Source organism: Molossus molossus, unplaced genomic scaffold, assembly GCF_014108415.1.
Source record: "Molossus molossus isolate mMolMol1 unplaced genomic scaffold, mMolMol1.p scaffold_m16_p_3, whole genome shotgun sequence".
In the NCBI taxonomy this organism is placed as follows: Eukaryota; Metazoa; Chordata; class Mammalia; order Chiroptera; family Molossidae; genus Molossus; species Molossus molossus.
Genome location: NW_023425366.1, coordinates 47,349,184 through 47,371,506, shown reverse-complemented (window position 1 = coordinate 47,371,506; position 22,323 = coordinate 47,349,184). Strand labels below are relative to the sequence as shown.

General features: G+C 41.1%; 2 protein-coding genes across 3 annotated transcripts in view; one reads left to right on the top strand and one right to left on the bottom strand.

Annotated features, from left to right (window-relative positions):
• The window catches only part of BDP1 (B double prime 1, subunit of RNA polymerase III transcription initiation factor IIIB), a 99,954-nt gene extending 88,688 nt beyond the window's left edge, over positions 1 to 11,266 (bottom strand). For both annotated transcript variants that reach the window (XM_036278698.1, XM_036278697.1), the window contains exons 1-4: positions 11,040 to 11,266; positions 7,320 to 7,596; positions 3,297 to 3,406; positions 1,084 to 1,143 (exon numbers count right to left, since the gene is read on the bottom strand). In XM_036278698.1, the coding sequence (XP_036134591.1) occupies positions 1,084 to 1,143; positions 3,297 to 3,406; positions 7,320 to 7,596; positions 11,040 to 11,251 (659 nt within the window). In that variant the 5' untranslated portion in view covers positions 11,252 to 11,266. The remainder of the gene's footprint in view (positions 1 to 1,083; positions 1,144 to 3,296; positions 3,407 to 7,319; positions 7,597 to 11,039) is intronic.
• Positions 11,267 to 15,541: 4,275 nt separating this feature from the next.
• On the top strand, positions 15,542 to 20,686 carry SERF1A (small EDRK-rich factor 1A). The gene is made up of 3 exons (XM_036280296.1): positions 15,542 to 15,687; positions 16,464 to 16,572; positions 20,306 to 20,686. The coding sequence occupies exons 1-3, from the start codon at positions 15,681 to 15,683 to the stop codon at positions 20,376 to 20,378; spliced, it is 189 nt and encodes a 62-aa protein (XP_036136189.1). The 5' UTR covers positions 15,542 to 15,680; the 3' UTR covers positions 20,379 to 20,686.
• Positions 20,687 to 22,323: the final 1,637 nt, after the last annotated feature.

The window sequence follows — 22,323 nt, the reverse complement described above, 5'->3', positions numbered from 1 at the left end:
GTGTTGCCTCCAGGAAGAGGAACTAGATGGCAGAAAAGCAGAGTTGGAAAACTTTACTTAGTATATTTTTATTTCTTTTTAATTTTGTACATGTGAATATATCATTATGCTAAAGCAAAACAAAAACTCTTTTAATTCTAAAAGCTTTAATGTAAAATCATAACATTGGTCATTTATATTTATTAATACACAAATAGTGTAGGACTTTCTTATTTATTAAAAATGATAGTAACTTTATTCTTCTAGCAATTCTATTTAAAAAGTTCTTGCTCTGGCCCAGACGGTGTAGCTCAATTGGTTGAGCATTGTCTCACGCACTAAGAAGTTGCTGGTTCAATTCCCAGTAGGGGCACACACCCAGGTTGCAGGCTAGATCCCCAGTAGGGGGAATGCAGGAGGCAGCCAATCAACGTTTCTCTCTCATTGATGTTTGTATCTCTCCCTCTCCCTTCCTCTTTCTCTAAAGATTAATAAAAACATATTTTTTTAAAAATTCCTGCCCAGCCTGGCCACTGTGACTCAGTGGTTGAATGTCAACCCATGCACCAAGAAGTCGCCATGCCCAGTCAAGGCACATGCCCAGGTTGTGAGCCCAGTGCAGGGCATGCAGGAGGCGGCCAATCAACGTTCTGTCTCATTGATGTTTCTCTCTCTCTCTCCCTCTAAAAATCAATATAGAAAGAAAAAATTTAAAAAAACAAAAATTCTTACCCTGCCCAGTGTTGCTCAATGGTTAGAGTGTTGGCCCACATAGCAGAGTAGCGGGTTCAATTCCTAGTCAAGGACTAATCCCTGGATTGCAGGTTCTATCCCCAGGCCCAGTCAGAGCATGTGCAGGAGGCAACCAATCAATGTGTCTCTCACATCAATGTTTCTCTTTCTCTCTCTCTCTCTCTCTCTCTCTCTCTCTCGCTCTCCTGCCCCCCACCCTTCCACTCTAAGAATGGTAAAAATATTCTCAGATGTGATTAACAAGAACAACAAAAATTCCTATCACACAGAATTTGACTATAACAGGAAGTATCTTTTTTTTTAAAATGCATCCATACCAGAATATATTCAAAAAAGAATTAAGATACTTACTCTCTTGTCTGAACTGGTGTCAATGATTTTTCAGTTTTCTTTTCTTGCTCAAGTGAAGAACTATTAAACACAAATAACAATATTTTTAATAAAGAATTAATTTACATTTTGTCAACTCTATCTGTAGACAAGAAGTAAATTATTTTAACATGCATTTTTTTAGTGATATACTATAACACTACTATTAATGATGGTGTATCCCAACAGTCAATTTTTCAGTCAAAAACTTGTGTACCAAGTATAATCTGTAGGCCCTAAGTAGGGAATTTTCATGTTTTTTCTTTTTGTTTTTAACTCATCTTTATTGTTGAATGTATTATAGATGTCCCCGTTTTTTTCCCCATTGATCCCCTCCTCCCCAATCTCACTCTCCTCCTGCCTTCCCCACACTATTGTCTATGTCAATTGGTTATGCATATATGCATAGAAGTTTATGGTTAATCTCATCCCGCCCTCCCTCCCTCCCTCTTCCCTTTGAAGTTCATCAGTCTAACAACCAATTTGTACTTCTTAATTCCTTCATCTTTTTCACCCATCCCTCCAGCCCTTGCCCATCTGGCAAGCAACAAAAAGTTCTCTGTATCTATGAGTCTGTTTCTGTTCTGCTTGTTCATTTTGTTTGTAGATTCAATTGCTGATATGTATTTATTGCCATTTTATCATTCACATTTTTGTTCTCCTCCTTCAAGAAGACCCTTAAACATTTCATATAATACTGGTTTGGTGGTGATGAACTCCTTTAGATTTTTCTTGTCTGGGAAACTCTTGATATGTCCATCGATTCTAAATGATAGCTTTGCAGGGAACTTTCTTACCCTCTAATTCCTCAGTGAAGGGAGGCTCCTAGTCCAAAGGCATGAAGCAACCTAGTGGCTTGTTAAACAACTCAAAAGCTAAGATTCTGGCCCTTCCTTCAACTAGGCCAGCGATTTTCAATCTTCTTCATCTCATGGCACATATAAACTAATTACTAAAATTCTGTGGAACACCAAAAAATGTTTTTTGCTGAACTGACAAAAAAATAGGTGTAATGTTAATTCATTCACACCAGACAGCTACTGTTGTGTTGGCTGTTATCACTTTTTTATTTGACATCTAAGGGAAAAGAGGTCAGTGCCCCTGACTTAATAGTCAGGTATTGCATATTATTAAAAATTCTTGCAGCACACCGGTTGAAAATGCTGAACTAGGCCAAAGACCTAATGAATCTGAAAAAGGTGATGGCACTACACATCCATCAACCAACTAAACCATCAACAACACAAAAATGAGATTTATCATAAACCCTCTTCCTCCCCAGGCTAACTTTGATTAAAGAAGCTTTGTTCTTGGAGGATTCATTAATCAAATGCTACTGCATTTAATTAAGAGACACGGCATAGCCCCGCCGGTGTGGCTCAGCGGTTGAGCGTCAACCCATGCACAAAGAGGTCACCAGTCTGATTCCCGGTTGGGGCACATACCCAGGTTGTGGGCCAAGTCCCCAGTGGCGGGGCATGCAGGAGGCGGCTAACTGATGTTCTCACTCATCGATGTTTCTATCTCTCTCTCTCCCTTCCTTTCTCTCTAAAAGCAATCAAGAAAAAAATTTAAAAAAAAAAAAGAGATATGGCATAAAAATTAGATCACCCCTTTAGATCAAGTTATAGTGTACAAGAAATAGAAATTACAATCATGATTACAGAAAAGTTGTATAGCTAGTTTTAGCACATATTAATAATATAACAAAAGAAACCTATTTTTAATCTCAGAGGTAAAGGGGATTATTTACCATCCCAAGAAAGCAGTTTCTTGAAATACTACTAATTTCTGTTGCAAAATTTTATTCCAAAAGACATCAGCCCTGGCCAGTTCAGCTCAGCAGTAGTGTGTCAGCCCTCGGACCAATGAGTCGCAGGTTCGGTTCCAGCCAAGAGCACGGTACGCCAGTTGCAGTTCTTCCTGGCCCTGGTGGGGGTCGTGCGGGAGGCAACCAGTCGATGTGTCCCACTCATGTCCATGTTTCTCTCTCTCTCTCTCTCCCTTTGTCTCCCTCCCACTCTGTCTGAAGAAAATAGATAAATATCCTCAGGTGAGGATTTAAAAAAAAGGACATCAGATGTACTATAAATTTTGTCAAAGATGTGCTTTTGGAAAACATGAACCTGTACTCCATAGATGATATTTAAATCACAATATACTCAAAGAAATTAAAACAAATAAAGTTTACTCACGTCATTGGATTGCTATCTGGCAGGTAATATATAAAGTCTCTCATAGTCATTTTTGAACGATCTGCTGGCTTCTGAGTTTCATTTATGGCATATTTGTTCTTCCATTGTTTCTAGACACATAGAGAGAAAAATCAACTTTTATTTTATAAACATAGAATTTCAAATGTACTATATTTAAGTATATAGGCCATTGTTGCATTCATTTTAAGTGCTTGACTACTACTCCTACCACAATTATGCCTAATTTTAGGAAAGTGTTATAAACTGAACGTTAGAAAGTTCTCACACATAAGGAATTTTAAAAACTAAAGTGACTGGGCCATGGCCAGTTTGGCTCCGCAGTTAGAGTGTCAGCCTGCAATCTGGAGAGATCCGGGTTTGGTTCCCGCTAGGGGCGCGTACCTCGGTTGCAGTTTGTCCCCGGCCCTGGTTGGGTCGTGCGGGTGGCAGCCACTTGGTGTGTCCCTTTCACGTCGATATTTCTCTCTCTCTCTCTTCTCTCTCCCTCCCACTCTATCTGAACAAGGAATGGAAAAATGTCCTCGAGTAAGGATAAAAAAAAAAAAAACTAAAGTGACTGGGACTGGACAAAAGCCCAATGTATAAAATCATGCTTATTGATGCTTTCTAACTACAATAATTTACTGAGAATTTATAAATACACAGTTTCTGTTTACCCTGCAACAACTTCTAATTCTGTATATTTTATAAATTCCTTGTAACAAATACTAATTTTGAATTTCCTAAAATAAATCTAAGTAAGCATACTCTATAAAACAAAATATTTTAGAGGATATGGATTAAAATGCCATATCCTTCACTAATGTGTGACATAAAGAAATAACCTCTCGCCCTGGCTGGTTTGGCTCAGGGGTTAGAGTGTCAGCCCGTGGACCAGAGGGTCGCAGGTTCCATTCCGGTCAAGGGCACATACCTCAGTTGCAGTTAGGTCCCCGGGCCTGGTCGGGGTCATGCAGGAGACAACCAGTCAATGTGTCTCTCTCACATTGATGTTTCTCTCTCTCTCTCTCCCCTTCCCACTCTGTTGGAAAATAAAAGGAAAATATACTCGGGTGAGGATTAAAAAAAATAATAATAAAATAACCTCTCTGAGCTTGCTTCCTCCTGTGTAAAATATCTACTTCACACAGGTGAAAATTAAATGATAACAAATATAAAGCACCAAGCTCAGTGCCTTCCTCTTAATTATTATAAAAAAGGTAATTCTATAATTAATAATAAGAGCTAACATTTAAGCTCTTATTATTTGCCAGACACTAATCAAAATGAGTTTTACATATATTAACACATTTAATGTTCACAACCCTTCAATTAGGTAGATACTATTATTAGTCCAATTTTACAGATAAGGAATACAAACAGAAAGATTAGTTAAATTACGTAAAGTCATACAATCAGTAGGGATAAATCTAATATTCAAACCATAAGTACCTAACTCCAGAGCCTACATGCTTCACTGCTATTACACTGCCCTCTCAGAAAAATAATCTTCAAGATTAAAAAGAGCATGTACGCCCGGCCACTGTGGCTCAGTGGTTGACCCATACTCGAAGAGGTCACTGGTTCCATTCCGAGTGAGGGCACATGCCCAGGTTGAGGGCCCAATCCTCAGTGGGGGGGCATGCAGGAGGCAGCCAATTGATGTTCTCTCTCATCAATGTTTCCATCTCTCTCTCCCTCTCCCTTCCTCTCTTTCTAAAATCAATAAAGAAAAATAAAATAAAATAAAATAAAGAGCATGTACTCGCCCTGGCCAGTCTGGCTCAGCAGTTAGAGCCTCGGCCCGCAAGCCAGAGTCACAGGTTCAATTCCGGTCAAAGGCACGTACCTTGGTTGCGGTTTGGTCCCCAGCCCTGGTCAGGGTCATGCGGGAGGCAACCAGTTGATGTGTGTCTCTCACATGGATGTTTCTCAATCTCTCCCCCACCAACTCTATCTGAAGATAAACAAAAGGAAATCCTTGGGCAAGGACTTAAAAAAAAAGGGACTCTACTATATTCATACATAAAAATTTCTCAAATTTACAATTTTCCATATTGTCAATTTAGAAAATATTGAAAATGCATTTTTGCTCAACTATACTTGTCTTAAATCAAATGAATATAACTCATATTACTTGGACATCCTCACAAAACGTCTGTTTAAAAGCTATAAATAAGTCCCGGGTGGTGTGGCTCAGCAGTTGAGCATCGACCCGTGTACCAGGAGGTCGCCAATTCAATTCCCGGTCAGGACACATGTCCCGGCTGTGAGCCAAATCCCCAGTGGGGGACATATGCAGGAGGCGGCCAATCGACGTTCTCTCTCATCGATGTTTCTATCTCTCTCTCCCTCTTTCTCAAATCAATAAAGAAAAAAGATATTAAAAAAAAAGCTATAGCCCTGGCCAGTTTGGCTCAGCGGTTAGAGAGTCGACCTACGATCCAGAGAGACCCGGGTTCAGTTCCCGCTAAGAGCATGTACCTCGGTTATAATTTGTCCCCGGCCCTGGTTGGGTTGTGCGGGTGGCCACCACTCAATGTGTCCCTTTCACGTCGATGTCTCTGTCTATGTTTCAGTCTGTCTCTCTCTCCCCCTCCCACTCAATCTGAACAAAAGATGGAAAAATGTCCTCAGATGAGGATTAAAAAAAAAAAAAAAAGCTATAAATTAAAGCTATCAATATAGCCCTGGCCAATGTGGCTCAGTGATGAGAGAATCAGCCTGCACACCAAAGGGTTGAAGGTTTGATTCCCAGTCAAAGGCACGTATCTGAGTTGCAGGTTCAATCCCTGATCTAGTCAGGGTCGTGCAGGAGGCAAATAATCGATGTATCTCTCTCACATCAATGTTTTAGTCTCTCTCTCTCTCTCACCCCTTTCCTCGCTCCCTTCCACACACTAAAAATCAATTGAAAAATATCCTTAAGTAAGGATTAACAACAAAAAGTATAAATATTTTTTAAATGTTTTAATATAAAAAGAGTTATAAATATGCTTATATGTGTATATGTGTGTGTGGGGGGGTATATGTGTGTATATAAAATTTCCATTTGTGGCCCATCCATGTACAAAGAGATCACGGGTTTGATTCCCGGTCAGGGCACATGTCTGGGTTTTGAGCTCCTGTGTGCAGGAGGCAGCTCATATTTCTCTCTCATCAATGTTTCTCTCTCTCTCTCCCCCTCTCCCTTCCTCTCTAAAAAAATTAATAAAACATATATATATTTTTTAATTCTATTTGTGCCCGGGCCGGTTTGGTTCAGCAGTTAGAGCATCACCCCGTGGACCAGAGAGTCCTGAGATCGGCTCCTAAGGGCACATACCTCAGTAGCAGTTTGTCCCCAGCCCCGGTCAGGTCATGTGGGTGGCAACCACTCGATGTGTCTCTCTCACATGGATGTTTCTCTCTCTCTCTCTCTCTCTTCCCCCTTCTCTCCCTCCTGTTCCATCTGAAGATAAATACAAAAATGTCCTCGGGTAAGAATAAAGAAAAAAATTCTATTTGTGGCCTTCACCAAAAACAATCAAAGATATAAATAAATAAAATATATAAAAATCAATATCATGCGCCCTGGCTGGATTGGCTCAGCAGTTAGAGCATTGGCCCGTGGACCAGAAAGTCCTGGGTTCAGTTCCCACTAAGGGCACGTACCTTAGTTGAAGTTTGTCCCCAGCCCCAGTGGGGATTGTGTGGGTGGCAACAAGTCGATGTGTCTCTCTCACATCAATGTCTCTCTCTCTCTTCCTCCCACTCTATCTGAAGATAAAGCAAAAAAAAAAAGCCCTCGGGTTAGCATTAAAAAAAAAATTACTATCATGAAAAAATAGCTTAAGTCCATAGTGCTTCTTAATCATTCTGTTAAAAAAAAAAAAAGGACTCTCTATTAACATGAGGGATGTTATTTGGTTTTGTTCCTCCATAAAAATGCTACAAATGCTTATTTTTCCTCCAAATGATGTCTGACGTACATAAACAGAAATCTAGCAGGCAATAGTCAAACTTCTGATTTTTCTCTCTTACCTTCTCTTTTCTTAATTCTTCTTTTAACATTTCTCTGAGTTTCTGGGCTTTATATATCCGGTATCTGTCTGAGCATGACTTTTTCTCTTTTGTTGGACTTGGGTTTGGCTGTGGAGCTTCTTGATTAACTGTAGATAAGGGATGAGGAACGGAAGGAACACTGACGCTAAGTTTAACCACAGTAGGAGTACTTGATATTCGCTTTCTTCTCTGTGAAACAGTAGTGGAAGATTTACTGGATTCTTCAGCATCATTCTTACCATCAGTCTTTTCATTACTGTTGAAATTCAATAAGAAAATAAAAAGGGCATCATGGATCTTCCAAATATTCTTGTTTTAAAAACTAATCTGGTAAAAACCCAAAACAGTAAAGTCTCATTACTTTTTTTAAAAATCAGTGACTTAAGATGTATGTTATGACAGAGGTTGCAATAAGAATTTTTAGTAAATTATTTTAACTGATATATAAAGTCTAAGTCCCTAAGCACATCACAGCACAATTTTATGTTCATTCTAGGTCCTGCAAAAAAAACACAAAAACACACACCCTAACTTACAAAAACAAAGGTTAATTAGCCTAATGTGAATCAGATAACTGAGATTTTTTTAAAGTTAATCTTTAAAAAAATAATAAAGTTAAGCTTATAATCCACATTAACATTCTTCTAAACTGATCTAAATTATTGGCATTTTACTTTAATTATCAACCTGAGATCAGTCAAACCAAACATACACATCAAACCTCTGAAATATCTATATTGCAGCATTTGAAGATATACACTTAGTTACACTCATCAAACAAAATTCTGTTTGAGGCAGAAACCATTTATCTTTTGTCAGGCACAACTCTACTTATACAGCTACCAAACTCTTCACTCCAAAAAAGTGCTCATCACTCCAAACTAGATATTATATTTCAGATTGGATATAAATATTTCAGGAATTACCAGAAAGCAAAGTAAGTCAAGAAGAGAGGGGGCGTATGGCCAGTGTGGCTCAGTGGTTGAGCATCGACGGTTGCTGGTTCGATTTCCAGTAAGGGCACATGCCCAGGTTGTGGGCTCAATTCCCAGTGTGGAGCATGCAGGAGATGGCCAATCGATGTACTCTCTCATCGATGTTTCTATCTCTCTCTCCCTCTCCCCTCCTCTCTCTCTAAAATCAATAAAGAAAAAAAATGTCTTTATAAGTCAAAAATTAAGCCCTGGCTGGTTTGGCTCAGTGGCTGGAGCGTCAGCCTACGGACCAGAGAGTCCTGGGTTCGGTTCCCACTAGGGGCATGTACCAAAAATAAATAAATAAATAGATAAATAAATAAAAGCAGTCTATTTTCTTCATGTTACAGTTATGTATAAAAGTGGAAAATGCCTAAACCTATAATGTAACCTTTCCAGAAAGTCTCTGACTTAAATTGTTGTATCAGTCTTTATAATGTGTTACATGCACCATATGCATTAGACCCAATTATGTTGAATGCTAAGGAAAGAACATATACCTTACAGATATTTACAACTAGCAAAGACCCATAAAAAAGAAAAACACATTATAAAAAACAAAGTATACTATCTAAATGTCAACTCTAAGAATTAAATATCTTCCAGCCTAAATGTTAAGACTATATAGACTCAATAATTTATTAAATAATCAATCATCATGCATTACATGTATATGTTTTTGTTTGTTTGTTTTTTTATCCTCACCCGAGGACATTTTTCCATTTTTGTTCAGATAGAGTGGGAGGGAGAGAGAGGAACAGAGAGAGAGAGAGAAAAACATCAACATGAAAGGGACACTTCAAGTGGCTGCCTCCCGCATGGAAACGAATTGCAACTGACGTACTCTTTATCAGAATCGAACCCGTGACTCATTGGTCTGCGGGCCAACACTCTAACCGCTGAGCCAAACCAGCCAGGGCGATTATATGTACATGTTAACAGGACTCTGAGAACCTCATTAATTTAACAGTAACTGGTATTTGTATCTCCATTTTTGGGAGGAATTTTGAAATAAATTCATGTCAGAAACTTGGAAATTACTAAGCACCATTAAGCTACCCAAGTAATACCCTATACCCAGCACCAGTTCAGGCCAACAGAAAAGCCAAAAAGAAAAGAATAAAATTTTTACCTTTAAGCTAGAGCATAAACAGAATTTATAGCATCTCACTATCATTTAATAAGGCTGTCTTTTATTGGTTTCCTCACATGTATACTATAGAAACAGAGCTCATTAGCTTGACATGTCTTGACTTTGCTCCATCACCTTTATTTTAAACAAATAACTTTTTGTAAGCAACTATTCTGCCATGTCCTGTGCAATTATTTCTAATCTGCACAATAATTCTCCAAAGCAGGTAATATTATCTCCATTTTACAGATGAGTAAATTCTGCCCGGGCAAAGTCTACTAAATTGTTTAATGCAGTAGAATAATTCTGAATCCAAATTCGGTACATGACACTTGCTTTTCTGTACTGAAAACATGGTCACTAAGGGTAAAGGGGCACATCCTGAAAACAAAGTAGCGAGATCTTTTTTCCACTGACATAAATCAGCAGAACCAAAATAACACTGGTCTTCTTTTAAAAATAAATGTTTTGCCCTAGTGGGTGTGGCTCAGTTGGTTGAACATCCTCCCATGCACCTACAGGTCACTGGTTGGATTCTGGATTCCGGGTCAGTGTACATGCCGGATTGCAGCTCCATCCCCAGTAGGGGGCATGCAAGACAAAGTTCATGGATAGATGTTTCTCTCATCAATTTTCCACTCCCTCGCTCCCTCTCCCTTCCTTTCCGTAAAAACATTAATCAAAAATAAACAAATAAAAATTTTAAAATAATAACAACATACATTTTGGCTCTGGCCGGGTAGCTCAGTTGGTTAGAGCATCCTCCCTATAAGCCAAGGTGGCCGATTTGATCTCTGGTCAGGGCACATACAAAAAGCAAACAATGAGCCCTGGCTGGTTTGGCTCAGCGGTTGGAGCATCGGTCTGTGGTCCAGAGACCCAGGTTCGGTTCCCACTAAGGGCACGCACCTCAGTTGCAGTTTGTCCCCAGCCCTGGATGGCCCTGCGGGTGGCAACCACTCAATGTGTCCCTTCATGTCCATGTTTGTTTCTCTCTCCCACCCCCCCTCCACTGTGCCTGAACAAAAAATGAAAAAATGTCCTCGAATGAGGTTAAAAAATAAAAAAATATTTAAAAAAGCAGACAAGAATGCATAAATAAGGGGAACAAATCGATGTTTCTCTTTCTTTCCCCTCCCTCCCCCCTCTAAAAAAATAAATAAAAATGTTTAAAAATTTTTTAAAACTTCTTATCCCAACAAAGTACTCCAGAAGAACAAAAACTACAGTGCTCTAAATTCTCTAATGAATAATACCGCGTGTGGATATTCACTTCAAGACTGTTACACTTGGATTCCTCCCACAACCACTTGAAAACATGGTTCTCATGCCCTGACCAATTTGGCTCAGCGGTTGAGCATCCGCCTGCGGACCAGAGAGTCCCGGGTTCGGTTCCCGCTAGGGGCATATACCACCAAAAAAAATAGAAATAAAGAAAACATGGTTCTCTCCCTGAGTATCTATATCCTCCGGCCTCAATTGTAAGGCTTAGGTGCAAGCGAGAAAGTTACTCCTACAGTAAAGTTCACCTGCTCAGCTGACAGGCCCAGAGAGGCAGGGCAGATGAAAATGCTCCCCTCTTCAAGCACTTACCTGTTTCTGGGAGCCTCTTTTTGGGTCTCCGCTCCCCCGAAATCCAAAGAGGGTATATCTGTGGGCTCCGCTGGCTTCGGGTCACAGGCCGGTGCAGGTTCCGGCGGCCTGGGAGCCTCCTGTCCACGTTGGGAATTGGTGGCAGTGGAGCACCTAGCCCCAACACCAGGCCTGACATTCGGCTTCACGCTAAGGCGTGCCCTGCGGAACATGGCGGAGCCAGGGGGCCCGGGGAGGCGGCCTCACGGCCGCTCTTAGCCCCGAGCCCCGGCCGCTGCCCGAAAGGGGGTTAGGAACTACGCCCTTCCCACAAAGCCACAAATCAGCCTAGCAGGCAGCTACCGCAGATTCACGCCGCCACCGCCTCCTGCTGCCTCCCGCCGCCGCCTCTTCTTCATGACCCTGCTACATTTAAGAGCTAAGTTTCCCTCTACACCTTGCTCTCCGCCGTCAAAGAGCGCCTAAACTAAGTGCGTCATCAGCGAGCGCTGCGGGATGACGTAAGACGCACAGCGCCCGGAGCCATGGTAACTGTCAAACTAGTCTGGGAAACCTGTGAATCAGAAATAGGGGTATCAGGCTGTGTGCTCTCCCCTCTCCGGGCGTCCATACAAGTTGTTGAAAAGAGGGAGGAAAGGTAGTCAACCCTCTCAGCCCAAAATTTTACAGGAACCACTAAAATCGCTGACCGATTGTTTTTAGAGGGTCCTATATAGCTGAGTCTGTTTACCAGCACATCACCAGGGCTTAGAAATTCTAAATTGAGTAGAACATAGAATAGAAATTCAGGTAACATTTACCTCCTAGGAGGGACGGTAACTATTTTCTCTCTAAAATCAATTTTAAAAAGAAGTTTAATAAATCAACAAAAAAATACCTGCTGGAGGTGTCTCAAAAATCTTGGAGCCACGGATAGGACTAGAAAGCTTTGGACAGCATATTCTGGTAGAAACTGAGGACACAAGGCTTTTCTTCAAATGTTCTCTTCCACTTAAGAGTCTAAGGTGACAGGGATGCGCACTTTCGCCACTCTTAATTAACATAGTACTGGAAGTCTTAGCCATAGCAATCGACATGAAATAAAAATAAAAGGGATCCAAATTGGAAAGGAGGAAGTGAAACTGTCATTATTTGCAGATGACATGATATTATACATAGAAAACCCTAAAGACTCCATCAAAAATCTACTAGACTTAATAAATGAATTTGGCAAAGTAGCAAGATACAAAATTAATGTCAAGAAATCGACGGCATTCTTATACACCAATGATGAACTCGCAGAAAGAGAAACTGAAAAAACAATCCCATTTACCATCGCGGCAAAAAAATTAAGATACCAAGGAATAAACTTAACCAAAGAACTAAAGGACCTATTTGCAGAAAACTACAGGACATTGAAAAAAGAAATAGAGGAAGATATAAAAAAGTGGAAGCACATACCCTGTTCATGGATTGGAGGAATTAACATCATTAAAATGTCCATATTACCCAAAGCAATCTATAGATTCAATGCAATTCCCATCAAAATACCAATGACATACTTCACAGAACTAGAACAAAAACTTCAAAAGTTCATATGGAACCAAAAAAGACCTCAAATAGCCACAGTAATCTTGAAAAAGAAGGACAAAGTAGGTAGGATCACAATACCAGATATCAGATTATACTACAAAGCGACTGTAATAAAAACAGCCTGGTACTGGCACAAGAACAGGCATATGGACCAGTGGAACAGAGCAGAGAACTTAGAAATGGACCCAAGGCAATATGCTCAATTAATATTTGACAAAGGTAGCAAGAGCATACAGTGGAGTAAATACAGCCTCTTTAATAAATGGTGTTGGGAAAATTGCACAGTTACATGCAAAAAAATGAAACTAGACCATCGACTTACACCATACACAAGAATAAACTCAAAATGGATAAAAGACTTAAATGTGACTCATGAGTCCATAAAAATCCTAGAAGAAAATGTAGGAAACAAAATTTCAGACATTATACGCAGCAGAATTGTCACTGATACATCACCTAAGGCAACAGAAACAAAGGAGAAAATGAACACACGGGACTACATCAAACTCAAAAGCTTCTGCACAGCAAAAGAAACAACCATCAAAATGGAAAGGCAACCCACTGTATGGGAGAACATCATTGCCAATGATACATCAGATAAGGGGTTAATTTCCAAAATATAGAGTACTCATACAGCTCAACAAAAGGAAGACAAAGAACCCAATTAAAAATGGGCAGAGGAGCTGTATAGACACCTCTCCAGACAGGACATACAAATGGCCAAGAGACATATGAAGAAATGCTCAACATCACTAATCATCACAGAGATGCAAATTAAAACAACAATGAGGTATCACCTCACACCTGTCAGAATGGCCGCCATCAACAAATCATCAAACAAGTGTTGGTGAGGGTGTGGAGAAAAGGGGACTCTAGTACACTGCTGGTGGGAATGCAGACTGGTGCAGCCACTATGGAAAACAATATGGTGTTACCTTAAAAAATTAAAAATTGAACATCCATTTGACCCAGTGATCCTGCTTCTAGGAATATACCCTAAGAAGCCTGAAACACCAATCAGAAAGAATATATGTACCCCCATGTTCACAGCAGCACTATTTACAATAGCTAAGATCTGGAAACAGCCCAAGTGTCCATCAGTAGACAAATGGATAAAAAAGTGATGGTACAGCCCTGGCCGGTTTGGCTCAGCGGTTAGAGCGTCCACCTGCGGTCCGGAGAGACCCGGGTTCGGTTCCCGCTAAGGGCATGTACCTCGGTTGCAGTTTGTCCCCGGCCCTGGTTGGTCGTGCGGGTGGCAGCCACTCGATGTGTCCCTTTCACATCGATGTTTCCCTCTCTCTCTCTTCATCTCTCTCCCTCCCACTCTGTACAAAAAATGGAAAAGTGTCCTCGGGTGAGGATAAAAAAAAAAAAAAAGTGATGGTACATATACACAATGGAGTACTATGCAGCTGTAAGAAAGAAAGATCTCTTATCCTTTGAGACGACATGGAGGGACCTGGAAAGTATTATCCTAAGTGAAACAAGCCAAGCAGAAAAAGACAAATACCACATGCTCTCACTTATTTATGGAATGTAATGAACATAACAGTCTGAGGAATAGGGTAGACCCAGAAACATGGAAGTAGGGTGCAGACTGACAACCCTCAGAAGAGGGGGTGGAGGGGGTAGGGAAGAGATAAACCACAGAACTTATATGCATGTATGCATAACCAATGGACATGGACAACAAGGCGGGGGACGTGACAGGGGGGTATACGGAGGAGGGTGTCAATGGGTAAAAAACGAGAAACATCTGTAACAAAAATTAAATTAAAAATTAAATAAAAATTAAAAAAAAAAAAAAGAGTCTAGGGTAGTCCCACAATTCTACAAATATAGAAGGTCACCTCTCTAGAAATAACATCTAGGCCTCAGTGGTATTTCAGCTCCAGACCCAGAAGAGCAAACCCAGTGGGCCAGACCAGGACCAATGACAATGACTAAGGACCTCCTGCCCTGACACTGACCAATCAATAAAGACCACCTCCCTGAAGGAGAACAACTAGAAAACTGATGAATACTACATTGACACCCTCCCCTAAGATTCCCACCTGCAAGAAAGAAAGAAAAGCCTTAAGACAAAGGACCCAGCCCCATTCTTTCCTTCCCAGGAGCACCCCACACTACCCCCGCCCCCCTTTCTTCCTCCACAGGCATGTATCTATCTCTTAGGTAGGAGGCTCATAACCAGGGCAGCAATGGTAGTGGCAGTTCATCCCAGGCAAACCCCCTGAACCTGTCCCCAAGGTCCTCTTTTCTCTGACTTAGTGAGCCAAAGCAGACCAACCTAAACTCGTTTCCCCAGCCCTGTCTTGTTTCACTGTCCCCAACTTTAATAAATGTCCTCTAAAGTCCACAAGGACTTGTGCTGTGAAACTTCCCTCAGGAAGTCAAGACCCAGCCCTAGGCATAACCGTGAAGGGCCAGGTCCCCTTTCTGGTATCATCCTCTAGAGTAAACTGAGAACAATGAAGCCTGCCTACCTTGCCGGGTAGGTGTGAGAATAAACAAGGAAATTAAGGGCCAGACATTGCCTTTCGCAGTTAACCCTCTATCTGTTCTGTTCCAATCACATCCTTCCCACCGCTTCCAGGAGACGAAGAAAGCTAACGTTTTGTCGGAAAGTTAGACATTACAGCGTTTATTGTCATTTTTGTTGTTTCCCCCAAAATGAGGGCTGGTCAAGCCCCAGTGCCTAGTACGTGGTGGGGAAAGTCCACACGCGCCGATCCCTCTCCCATACACGAGGCCTGTTTCCGGGACTCCACCCAACTTGCAAAGGCCGCAGATGCGGGAAGTGCCGAATAGTTTCCCCAAGCGGCTGCCCGGCCTGGTCGCGCCCCGCCCCCCGCCCAGCCGCGCACGCGCAGGGCTGGCCAGTCACGCGGGTCGCCTTGGTCTTGCCTCGGTGGGCGGGGCGGTGGACCCGGCAGAGGCGTCGCCCAGCGGAGGGCGCGCACTAGCTCCCCTTTCCAGATCGACTGGTGGGGACATCGGCTGAGCGTGCGAGTAAACCTTTGCTTTTCCGAGTCCCTCTTTTCCAGCCTCCGTGCTGTGGTCGGCATGGCCCGTGAGTGTGACGACGGGTTGGGGAGGCGGCGGGGAGCGTCCGGCGAGGAAGCTAATGGGTCACCGAGGGGCGGTTGGCGGGGAGACGGGGACCGGCTGGTGAATCCCCCCAGCCAGACGGGCAGGGACCCCGTCTTCAGTCAGCAGAGAGAGGGACGGTTGGTTCCGGTCAGGTGCGAGTTTACAAGGTAAAGAACACCTCCCCGGAGGTGAGGTGTGTAGAGACCGCAGCCCCGGGAGGGGTCGTGGTCTGGATGTGGTTTATAGCTGGTGCTTAAAATCATAAGGCCTAATAAAAACTGGGAGCTCCAACTGAGTCTCCTCCCTAGTTTTTTTTTTTTTTTTTTTTGGCCCTCACAGGTAATGTTTCACAAGCATCTGCATTTGCTTGCTTAACAGTTGGCGTGTGATGGGCCAACTTGTGCAAAGTATCTCTCTGTGTACCGTTCTCATTCCACCCACACCCCGCAAAAGCGAGAACTTACGTAGGAATACTTGTCCATATATACAGACGGTTGGAATGGGATGCCTGTTTAAAGAGATCTGGCATTTACAGCCAGTGAACACCTGGATTGGTATGATAATACTCTCAAGATCTTAAGTATTTACCTTTAAGCTTCCTTCCTCCTTGTGGTCAGATCTGGGAACACCACTCAGTGCAGTATTCTGCTGGCTTATCTATTAAAAAGCAAACTTCAGATGCACTAAAATAAGAGCCTTATAATGGAATTAGTAATTTTGGTAGTGGGAAAAGAGCATGACTATTTTTCTTTGTAGGTGGAAATCAACGAGAACTTGCCCGCCAGAAAAACATGAAGAAATCCCAGGAAAGTAGCAAGGGAAAAAGAAAAGAGGATAGCTTGACTACCTCTCAGAGAAAACAGAGGTCAGTGATACTAACAGAGTTCCCAAGTCACCGAAGTTTTCATTGTGGAAAATGGAAAGCATTTTTTTTTTAATCCTCACCGGAGGATATTTTTCTATTTATCTTCAGATAGAATGGGAGGGAGGGAAAGAGAGAGAAACATCGACTGGTTGCCTCCCACATGACCCGGACCAGGGCCGGGAACAAACCGCAACTGAGATATCTGCCCTTGACTGGAATCAAACCTGAGACTCTTTGGTCCATGGGCCAACGCTCTAACCGCTGAGCCAAACCAGCCAGGGCTGGAAAACATTTTTTAAATTATTGATAGAACGAGGCCTAACCTGCAGAAAGGGGTAACAGTTGAATATTTTTTGTGTGCCAGGCATACTAAATCTATATGGGGTAGTTATCATCCCAACCCATAGATGAAGAATTTAAAACTCTCAAGCTATCATTTGTTTTGCAGAGAACCTTATACAACTCCACCACAACCATAAGAACTTCATTTATCAAAATAATTGAATGTAGTCCACTGTTAGGTGCTAGGGATACAACATTTTCAAAGCAGACATTCTATCCAAACTAGTCTGGATGACAGGTGACTCAATTATAGCGATAACTGTTCTGAAGGAGACAAAGAAGTATATGTAGCTGTATTGACTTCTGAAGATTCATTGAGTTGGAGAAAATGCAAGTGAACAACCTTGTATGTGACTATGTATGACAAATACAAAACTGCTACAGGAATACTTTGAGACTGAGCTTAAGTACAAACAATGCATTCAGCCCTAGCTGGGTGGCTCAGTTAGTTAGAGCGTTGTCCCATGTACTGAAATGTTATGAGTTCAATCCCCACTCAGGGCAGGTACAGGAGGCAACCAATCAATGTTTCTCTCTCTCTCTCTTCTCCCCATTAAAATCAGTAAAAACGTATCCTTGGGTGAGGATTTTTTTTTAATGCATTCATGTTTCTAAAAAAGTTAATCGAAGTTTCATTTTATTCTAAAGTCAAATGTTGTTACTTATGTGGAACTTGGAGATCAAATGAATAATTGACTACTCATGCTTTAGTGTGGCTTCTCTGTGATCTTTGAGCCTGGCTGCACATTAGAACCACTTGGGAAACCTTGAAGCCTGCTCAATCTACTGTGCCCTATACCTAGTCCTGATTTAATTGGTCTGGGGTTCGGCATTAAAAGGTCCTCAAGGTAAATTGTATTGTACCTTATTTATTGATTTTTTTTCTCTATTAATTTTTTAAAATATTTTTCTTTATTGATTTTAGAGAGAAAGGAAGGGAGAAGGAGAGAGAGCTAGAAACATCGATGAGAGAGAACGTCGACTGGCTGCCTCCTGCACGCCCCCCACTGGGGATCGGGCCCGCAACTTGGGCATGTGAATCGAACTGGCGACCTCTTGGTGCATGGGTTGATGCTCAATCAGTGAGCCACACCAGTTGGGTATTCTCTATTAATTTTAGAGAGAGAGAAAGGGAGAGGGAGAGAGAGAGAGAAACATCGATGAGAGAGGACATTGATTGGCCACCTCCTGCATGCTCCTCACTGAGGATTTGACCTACAACCTGAGCATGTGACCTGACCAGGAATCAAACCTGGACCTCTCAGTCCATGGGACGATGCTCAGTCTACTGAGCCACACCAGCTGGACTTTAACCACCTTTTTTTTTTTTTTTTTAATGTATGTATTGATTTGAGAAAGAGAGAAACATTGATTTGTTGTTCCACTTATTTATGCATTCATTGGTTGCTTCTTGTATGTGCCCTGTCTGAGGATTGAACCTGCAACCTTGGCATTTTGGGACTATACTCTAACCAACTGAGCTACCTGGCCAGGGCTTATGAAGCCTTTAAACGGCACTTCACACTTTCTTTCTATGACATTCTTTTTAAAAAAGGTTTTTACATTTCTGTTTACTCACATTGAAATGAAAGGCAAGTAACCCTGGTCGGTTTGGCTCAGAGGTGAGAGCATCGGCCTGCGGTCCAGAGAGACCCGGGTTCGGTTCCCGCTAAGGGCACATACCTCGGTTGCATTTTGTCCCTGGCCCTGGTTGGTCATGTGGATGGCAGCCACTCGATGTGTCCCTTTCATGTTGATGTTTCTTTCTCTCTTTCTCTGTCTCTCTCTCTTTCTCTCCCTCCCACTCTACCTGAACAAAAAATGGAAAAATGTCCTCAGGTGAGGATAAAAAAAATATATTAAAAAAAGAAAGAAAGAAATGAAAGGAAAGTAGTACAAATCAGTGACCCTGAAATAGTATTTTCAGTCGAGAACCTAGTCCAGCTTGGTTTAGTAATAGCCACTGTTTAATGAACTTCCACTTCTTATAATGCTCTGTACTGGATGTTCTATATGTAGTACCTCTAATTATCACAGCTCTGAAAAGAGTTCAATGCATAGAATAGGAAACCGAGGTTCTGAATTCAGTAACAATACTGAGGTCATACAGCAACTACAGCAGAGCTTGGATTCAAACAGAAAACTATCACTATTTTATGATACCTCATTTCTTTGTAGCTGTCATGTTTTTTCTTCCTTCTCATTTCTTGTTTTTGCTATTGGCTTTACAGATATGTCTTAAGCAGAACTACATATCCTGAATTAAAATGTAATACTAAGTCTATGCAATGATAAAAAGAGCCTGTACTTTAAAACTGGACAAACCTTGGTTTTTATGTGATTTGGGATAAATTATTTAGCTCTAAGCCATTACTTTTTTTTTTCTTTTTCCTTTAAAAAAATTTTGTGTAGTCTGAAATGTGGGTAGAACAAATCAGAGTTGTGGGACTTAATCTAGAGGCAGTAAAGTGCCTGGTGCACAGTAGGTGTTGAATACATAGCCATTAATATATTTTTTAATGTGGGTTTCTTGAACCATCTAGCCCAAGTAGTCTGGTTGTAGTTCACACTTAATATAGCATGTGGAGTTCAGCCAGAGACACAAAAGGTTAAGAGAAGGCCCTGAATATCCTACTTTTCTTTAGTGTAATCCATTTTTAATCACTACCTATTGGGCTTTCGGCTTATAAGAAAATGAATTACAAAAAAAAAAGAAACTGAATTACTTCACAACATCTATGTTCTAATCCTAGGTACCAGTTAGGATATCTAGGAGACTTCTTTTTTATTTAATTTTTTTTTTTTTTTTTTTTTTTAATTTTAGGGAGAGAGAGAGAAACATCGATTTGTTGTTCCACTTATTTATGCATTCATTGGTTGTCTCTTGTATGTGCCCTGACCGGGGATCGAACCTGCAACCTTGGCATGTCAGGACGATGTTCTAACCAACCCAGCTACCTGGCCAGGGCTCTAGGAGACTTATTAAATGTCCCCTTTTTTCCAGGAAAAAATTTAGAATGATTTAGCTTTGTTGACAACATAATTGCCATATATCTGCATGTAGCTAGCTAATGTCAGATGCTTTTATATGTATTCATAGCTATTCCCCAGACTGACCCTGATATTTATTGCTCCGATTTTTTAAAGGCTTCAAGATTATTTGGCCCAAGGTCATGATAACAGTAGAGATGGTATTCAAATAAGATCTGACTTCAAAGCCTTTTCATTCTTTGCCTTCTCATTCTTTCTCCATCCATGAAAATGAAAGATATGAATGCTTACATCTTCTTTTACATTGTCCTCTAATACACTAAATGGGTTATATATAGAAAACAAATGAAAATATAATCAGCTTTTCTGTAACAACTTACAGACTTTTTTCCCATTATAGGGACTCTGAGATCATGCAACAAAAGCAGAAAGCATCTAATGAAAAGAAGTCTATGCAGACAAGAGAAAAATGATGACTGACAATTTGGAAAACCTGGGTGCTACTGCCAACTAGGTGTATCATAAGCTCTATGATCAAGATTTTGTAGAGTAAACAGTCATTACATATGTTAAAACATATCCTTATAAAACATATTTTAAACTTTACCTTTCAGTCTAACTTAGTGTGATGTTTCTGAACTATTCTTCAAAGAATAAAACACTAACCATGCATGTGACATATTGGTGAACATTATTTTTTTATCAGCAGTGAGCAATATATAACTAGAGAGGTAATGTGATCAGATAATAGGATCTCTTATATAAATCTAGGATCTTTGTCTTAAACTTTATTAAGGTAGATCTTTAAAGTCAACTTTATTATATAATAGAATTTAAAGTGTTTTTATCTAATTTTGCTTGGTAATCAACAAGTTTACTTGAAGAATTTACAATAGATGGTACAAATGACCTGGAATAGCAATTAAATGAACATAAACTAAATGTCTCAGTAAAAGTTTTACTTACAGCTTTAACATTTTTTTATTTTTTTAAATCTTAACTCGAGGATAGTTTTCCATTTATCTTCAGATAGAAGGAGGGGGAGAGAGAGAGAGAGAGAGAAAGAAACATCACATAAATTGGTTGGTTGCCTCCCGCACAACTCTGACCAGGGCTAGGGACCCAACCAGAACTGAGGTATGTGCCCTTGACCAGAATCAAACCCCTGACTCTTTGGTCTGAGGCCTGACACGAACTGCTGAGCCAAACTGGCCAGGGCTAAATAAGTGCCTTTTAAAAACAATAGAATTGCCCTGGCCGGTTTGGCTCAGCGGTTAGAGCGTCGGCCTGCGGTCCAGAGAGACCCGGGTTCGGTTCCCGCTAAGGGCATAAGGGCATGTACCTCGGTTGCAGTTTGTCCGGTTGCAGTTTGTCCTCGGCCCTGGTTGGGTCGTATGGGTGGCAACTACTCGATGTGTCCCTTTCACGTGGATGTCTCTCTCTCTCTCTCTCTCTCTCTCTCTCTCTTTCCCCCTCCCTCCCTCCCTCCCTCCCTTCGACTCTATCTGAACAAAATATGGAAAAATGCCCTCAGGTGAGGATTAAAAATAAATAAATAAATAAAAACAATAGAATTGCCCTGGCTGGTTTAGCTCAGCGGTTAGAGCATCGGCCTGCGGTCCAGAGAGATCCGGGTTCGGTTCCCGGGCACATTACCTCCGTTGCAGTTTGTCCCCGGCCCTGGTTGGATCATGCAGGTGGCAACCACTCGATGTGTCCCTTTCACATCGATGTTTCTCTCTCTTCCTCCCACTCTATCTGAACAAAAAATGGAAAAATGTCCTTGGGTGAGGATTAAAAAAATAATAATAATAAACTTTAGTTTTTACAAAAAAATTGAGATTTCCTGTATACCCCCTGTCCCTACATATATCCCCTGCATAGTCTTCCCCATTATGAACTTTACCCCACCAGAGTGGTAAATTTGTTGTAATTGATGAACCTACATTGACATATCATCACACAAGTACATAGTTTGCATTAAGATTTACCTTTTGTGTTGTAAGAGTGTCATTATTTTTTTAATCTTCACCGATGACATGCATAGTGAGAGGAAGGAAGGGAGGGAGGGAGGGAGAGAGAGAGAAACATTCATGTGGGAGAGAGACATAGATCGGTTGTCTTCCATACGTGCCCTGACCAAGGATTAAATGCACAACCCAGGTATGTGCCCTGACCGAGAATCAAACCCACGACCTCTCAGTGCACAGGACAACGCTCAACCAACTGAGCCACTCTGATTAGGCAAGAGTGCCATTTCTTAGTCTGTTCAGAAACTCTTCAAAAACTTGTGACTTAATGATGGTTATAAATATGAAAATATGTTAACCTGGAGTAACTAAAGTATGAGACCTTGTTCTTTTCTAAAGTAAATATATATAATTATTGCAAAGAAAATTATTGACGGCCTGGCCAGTG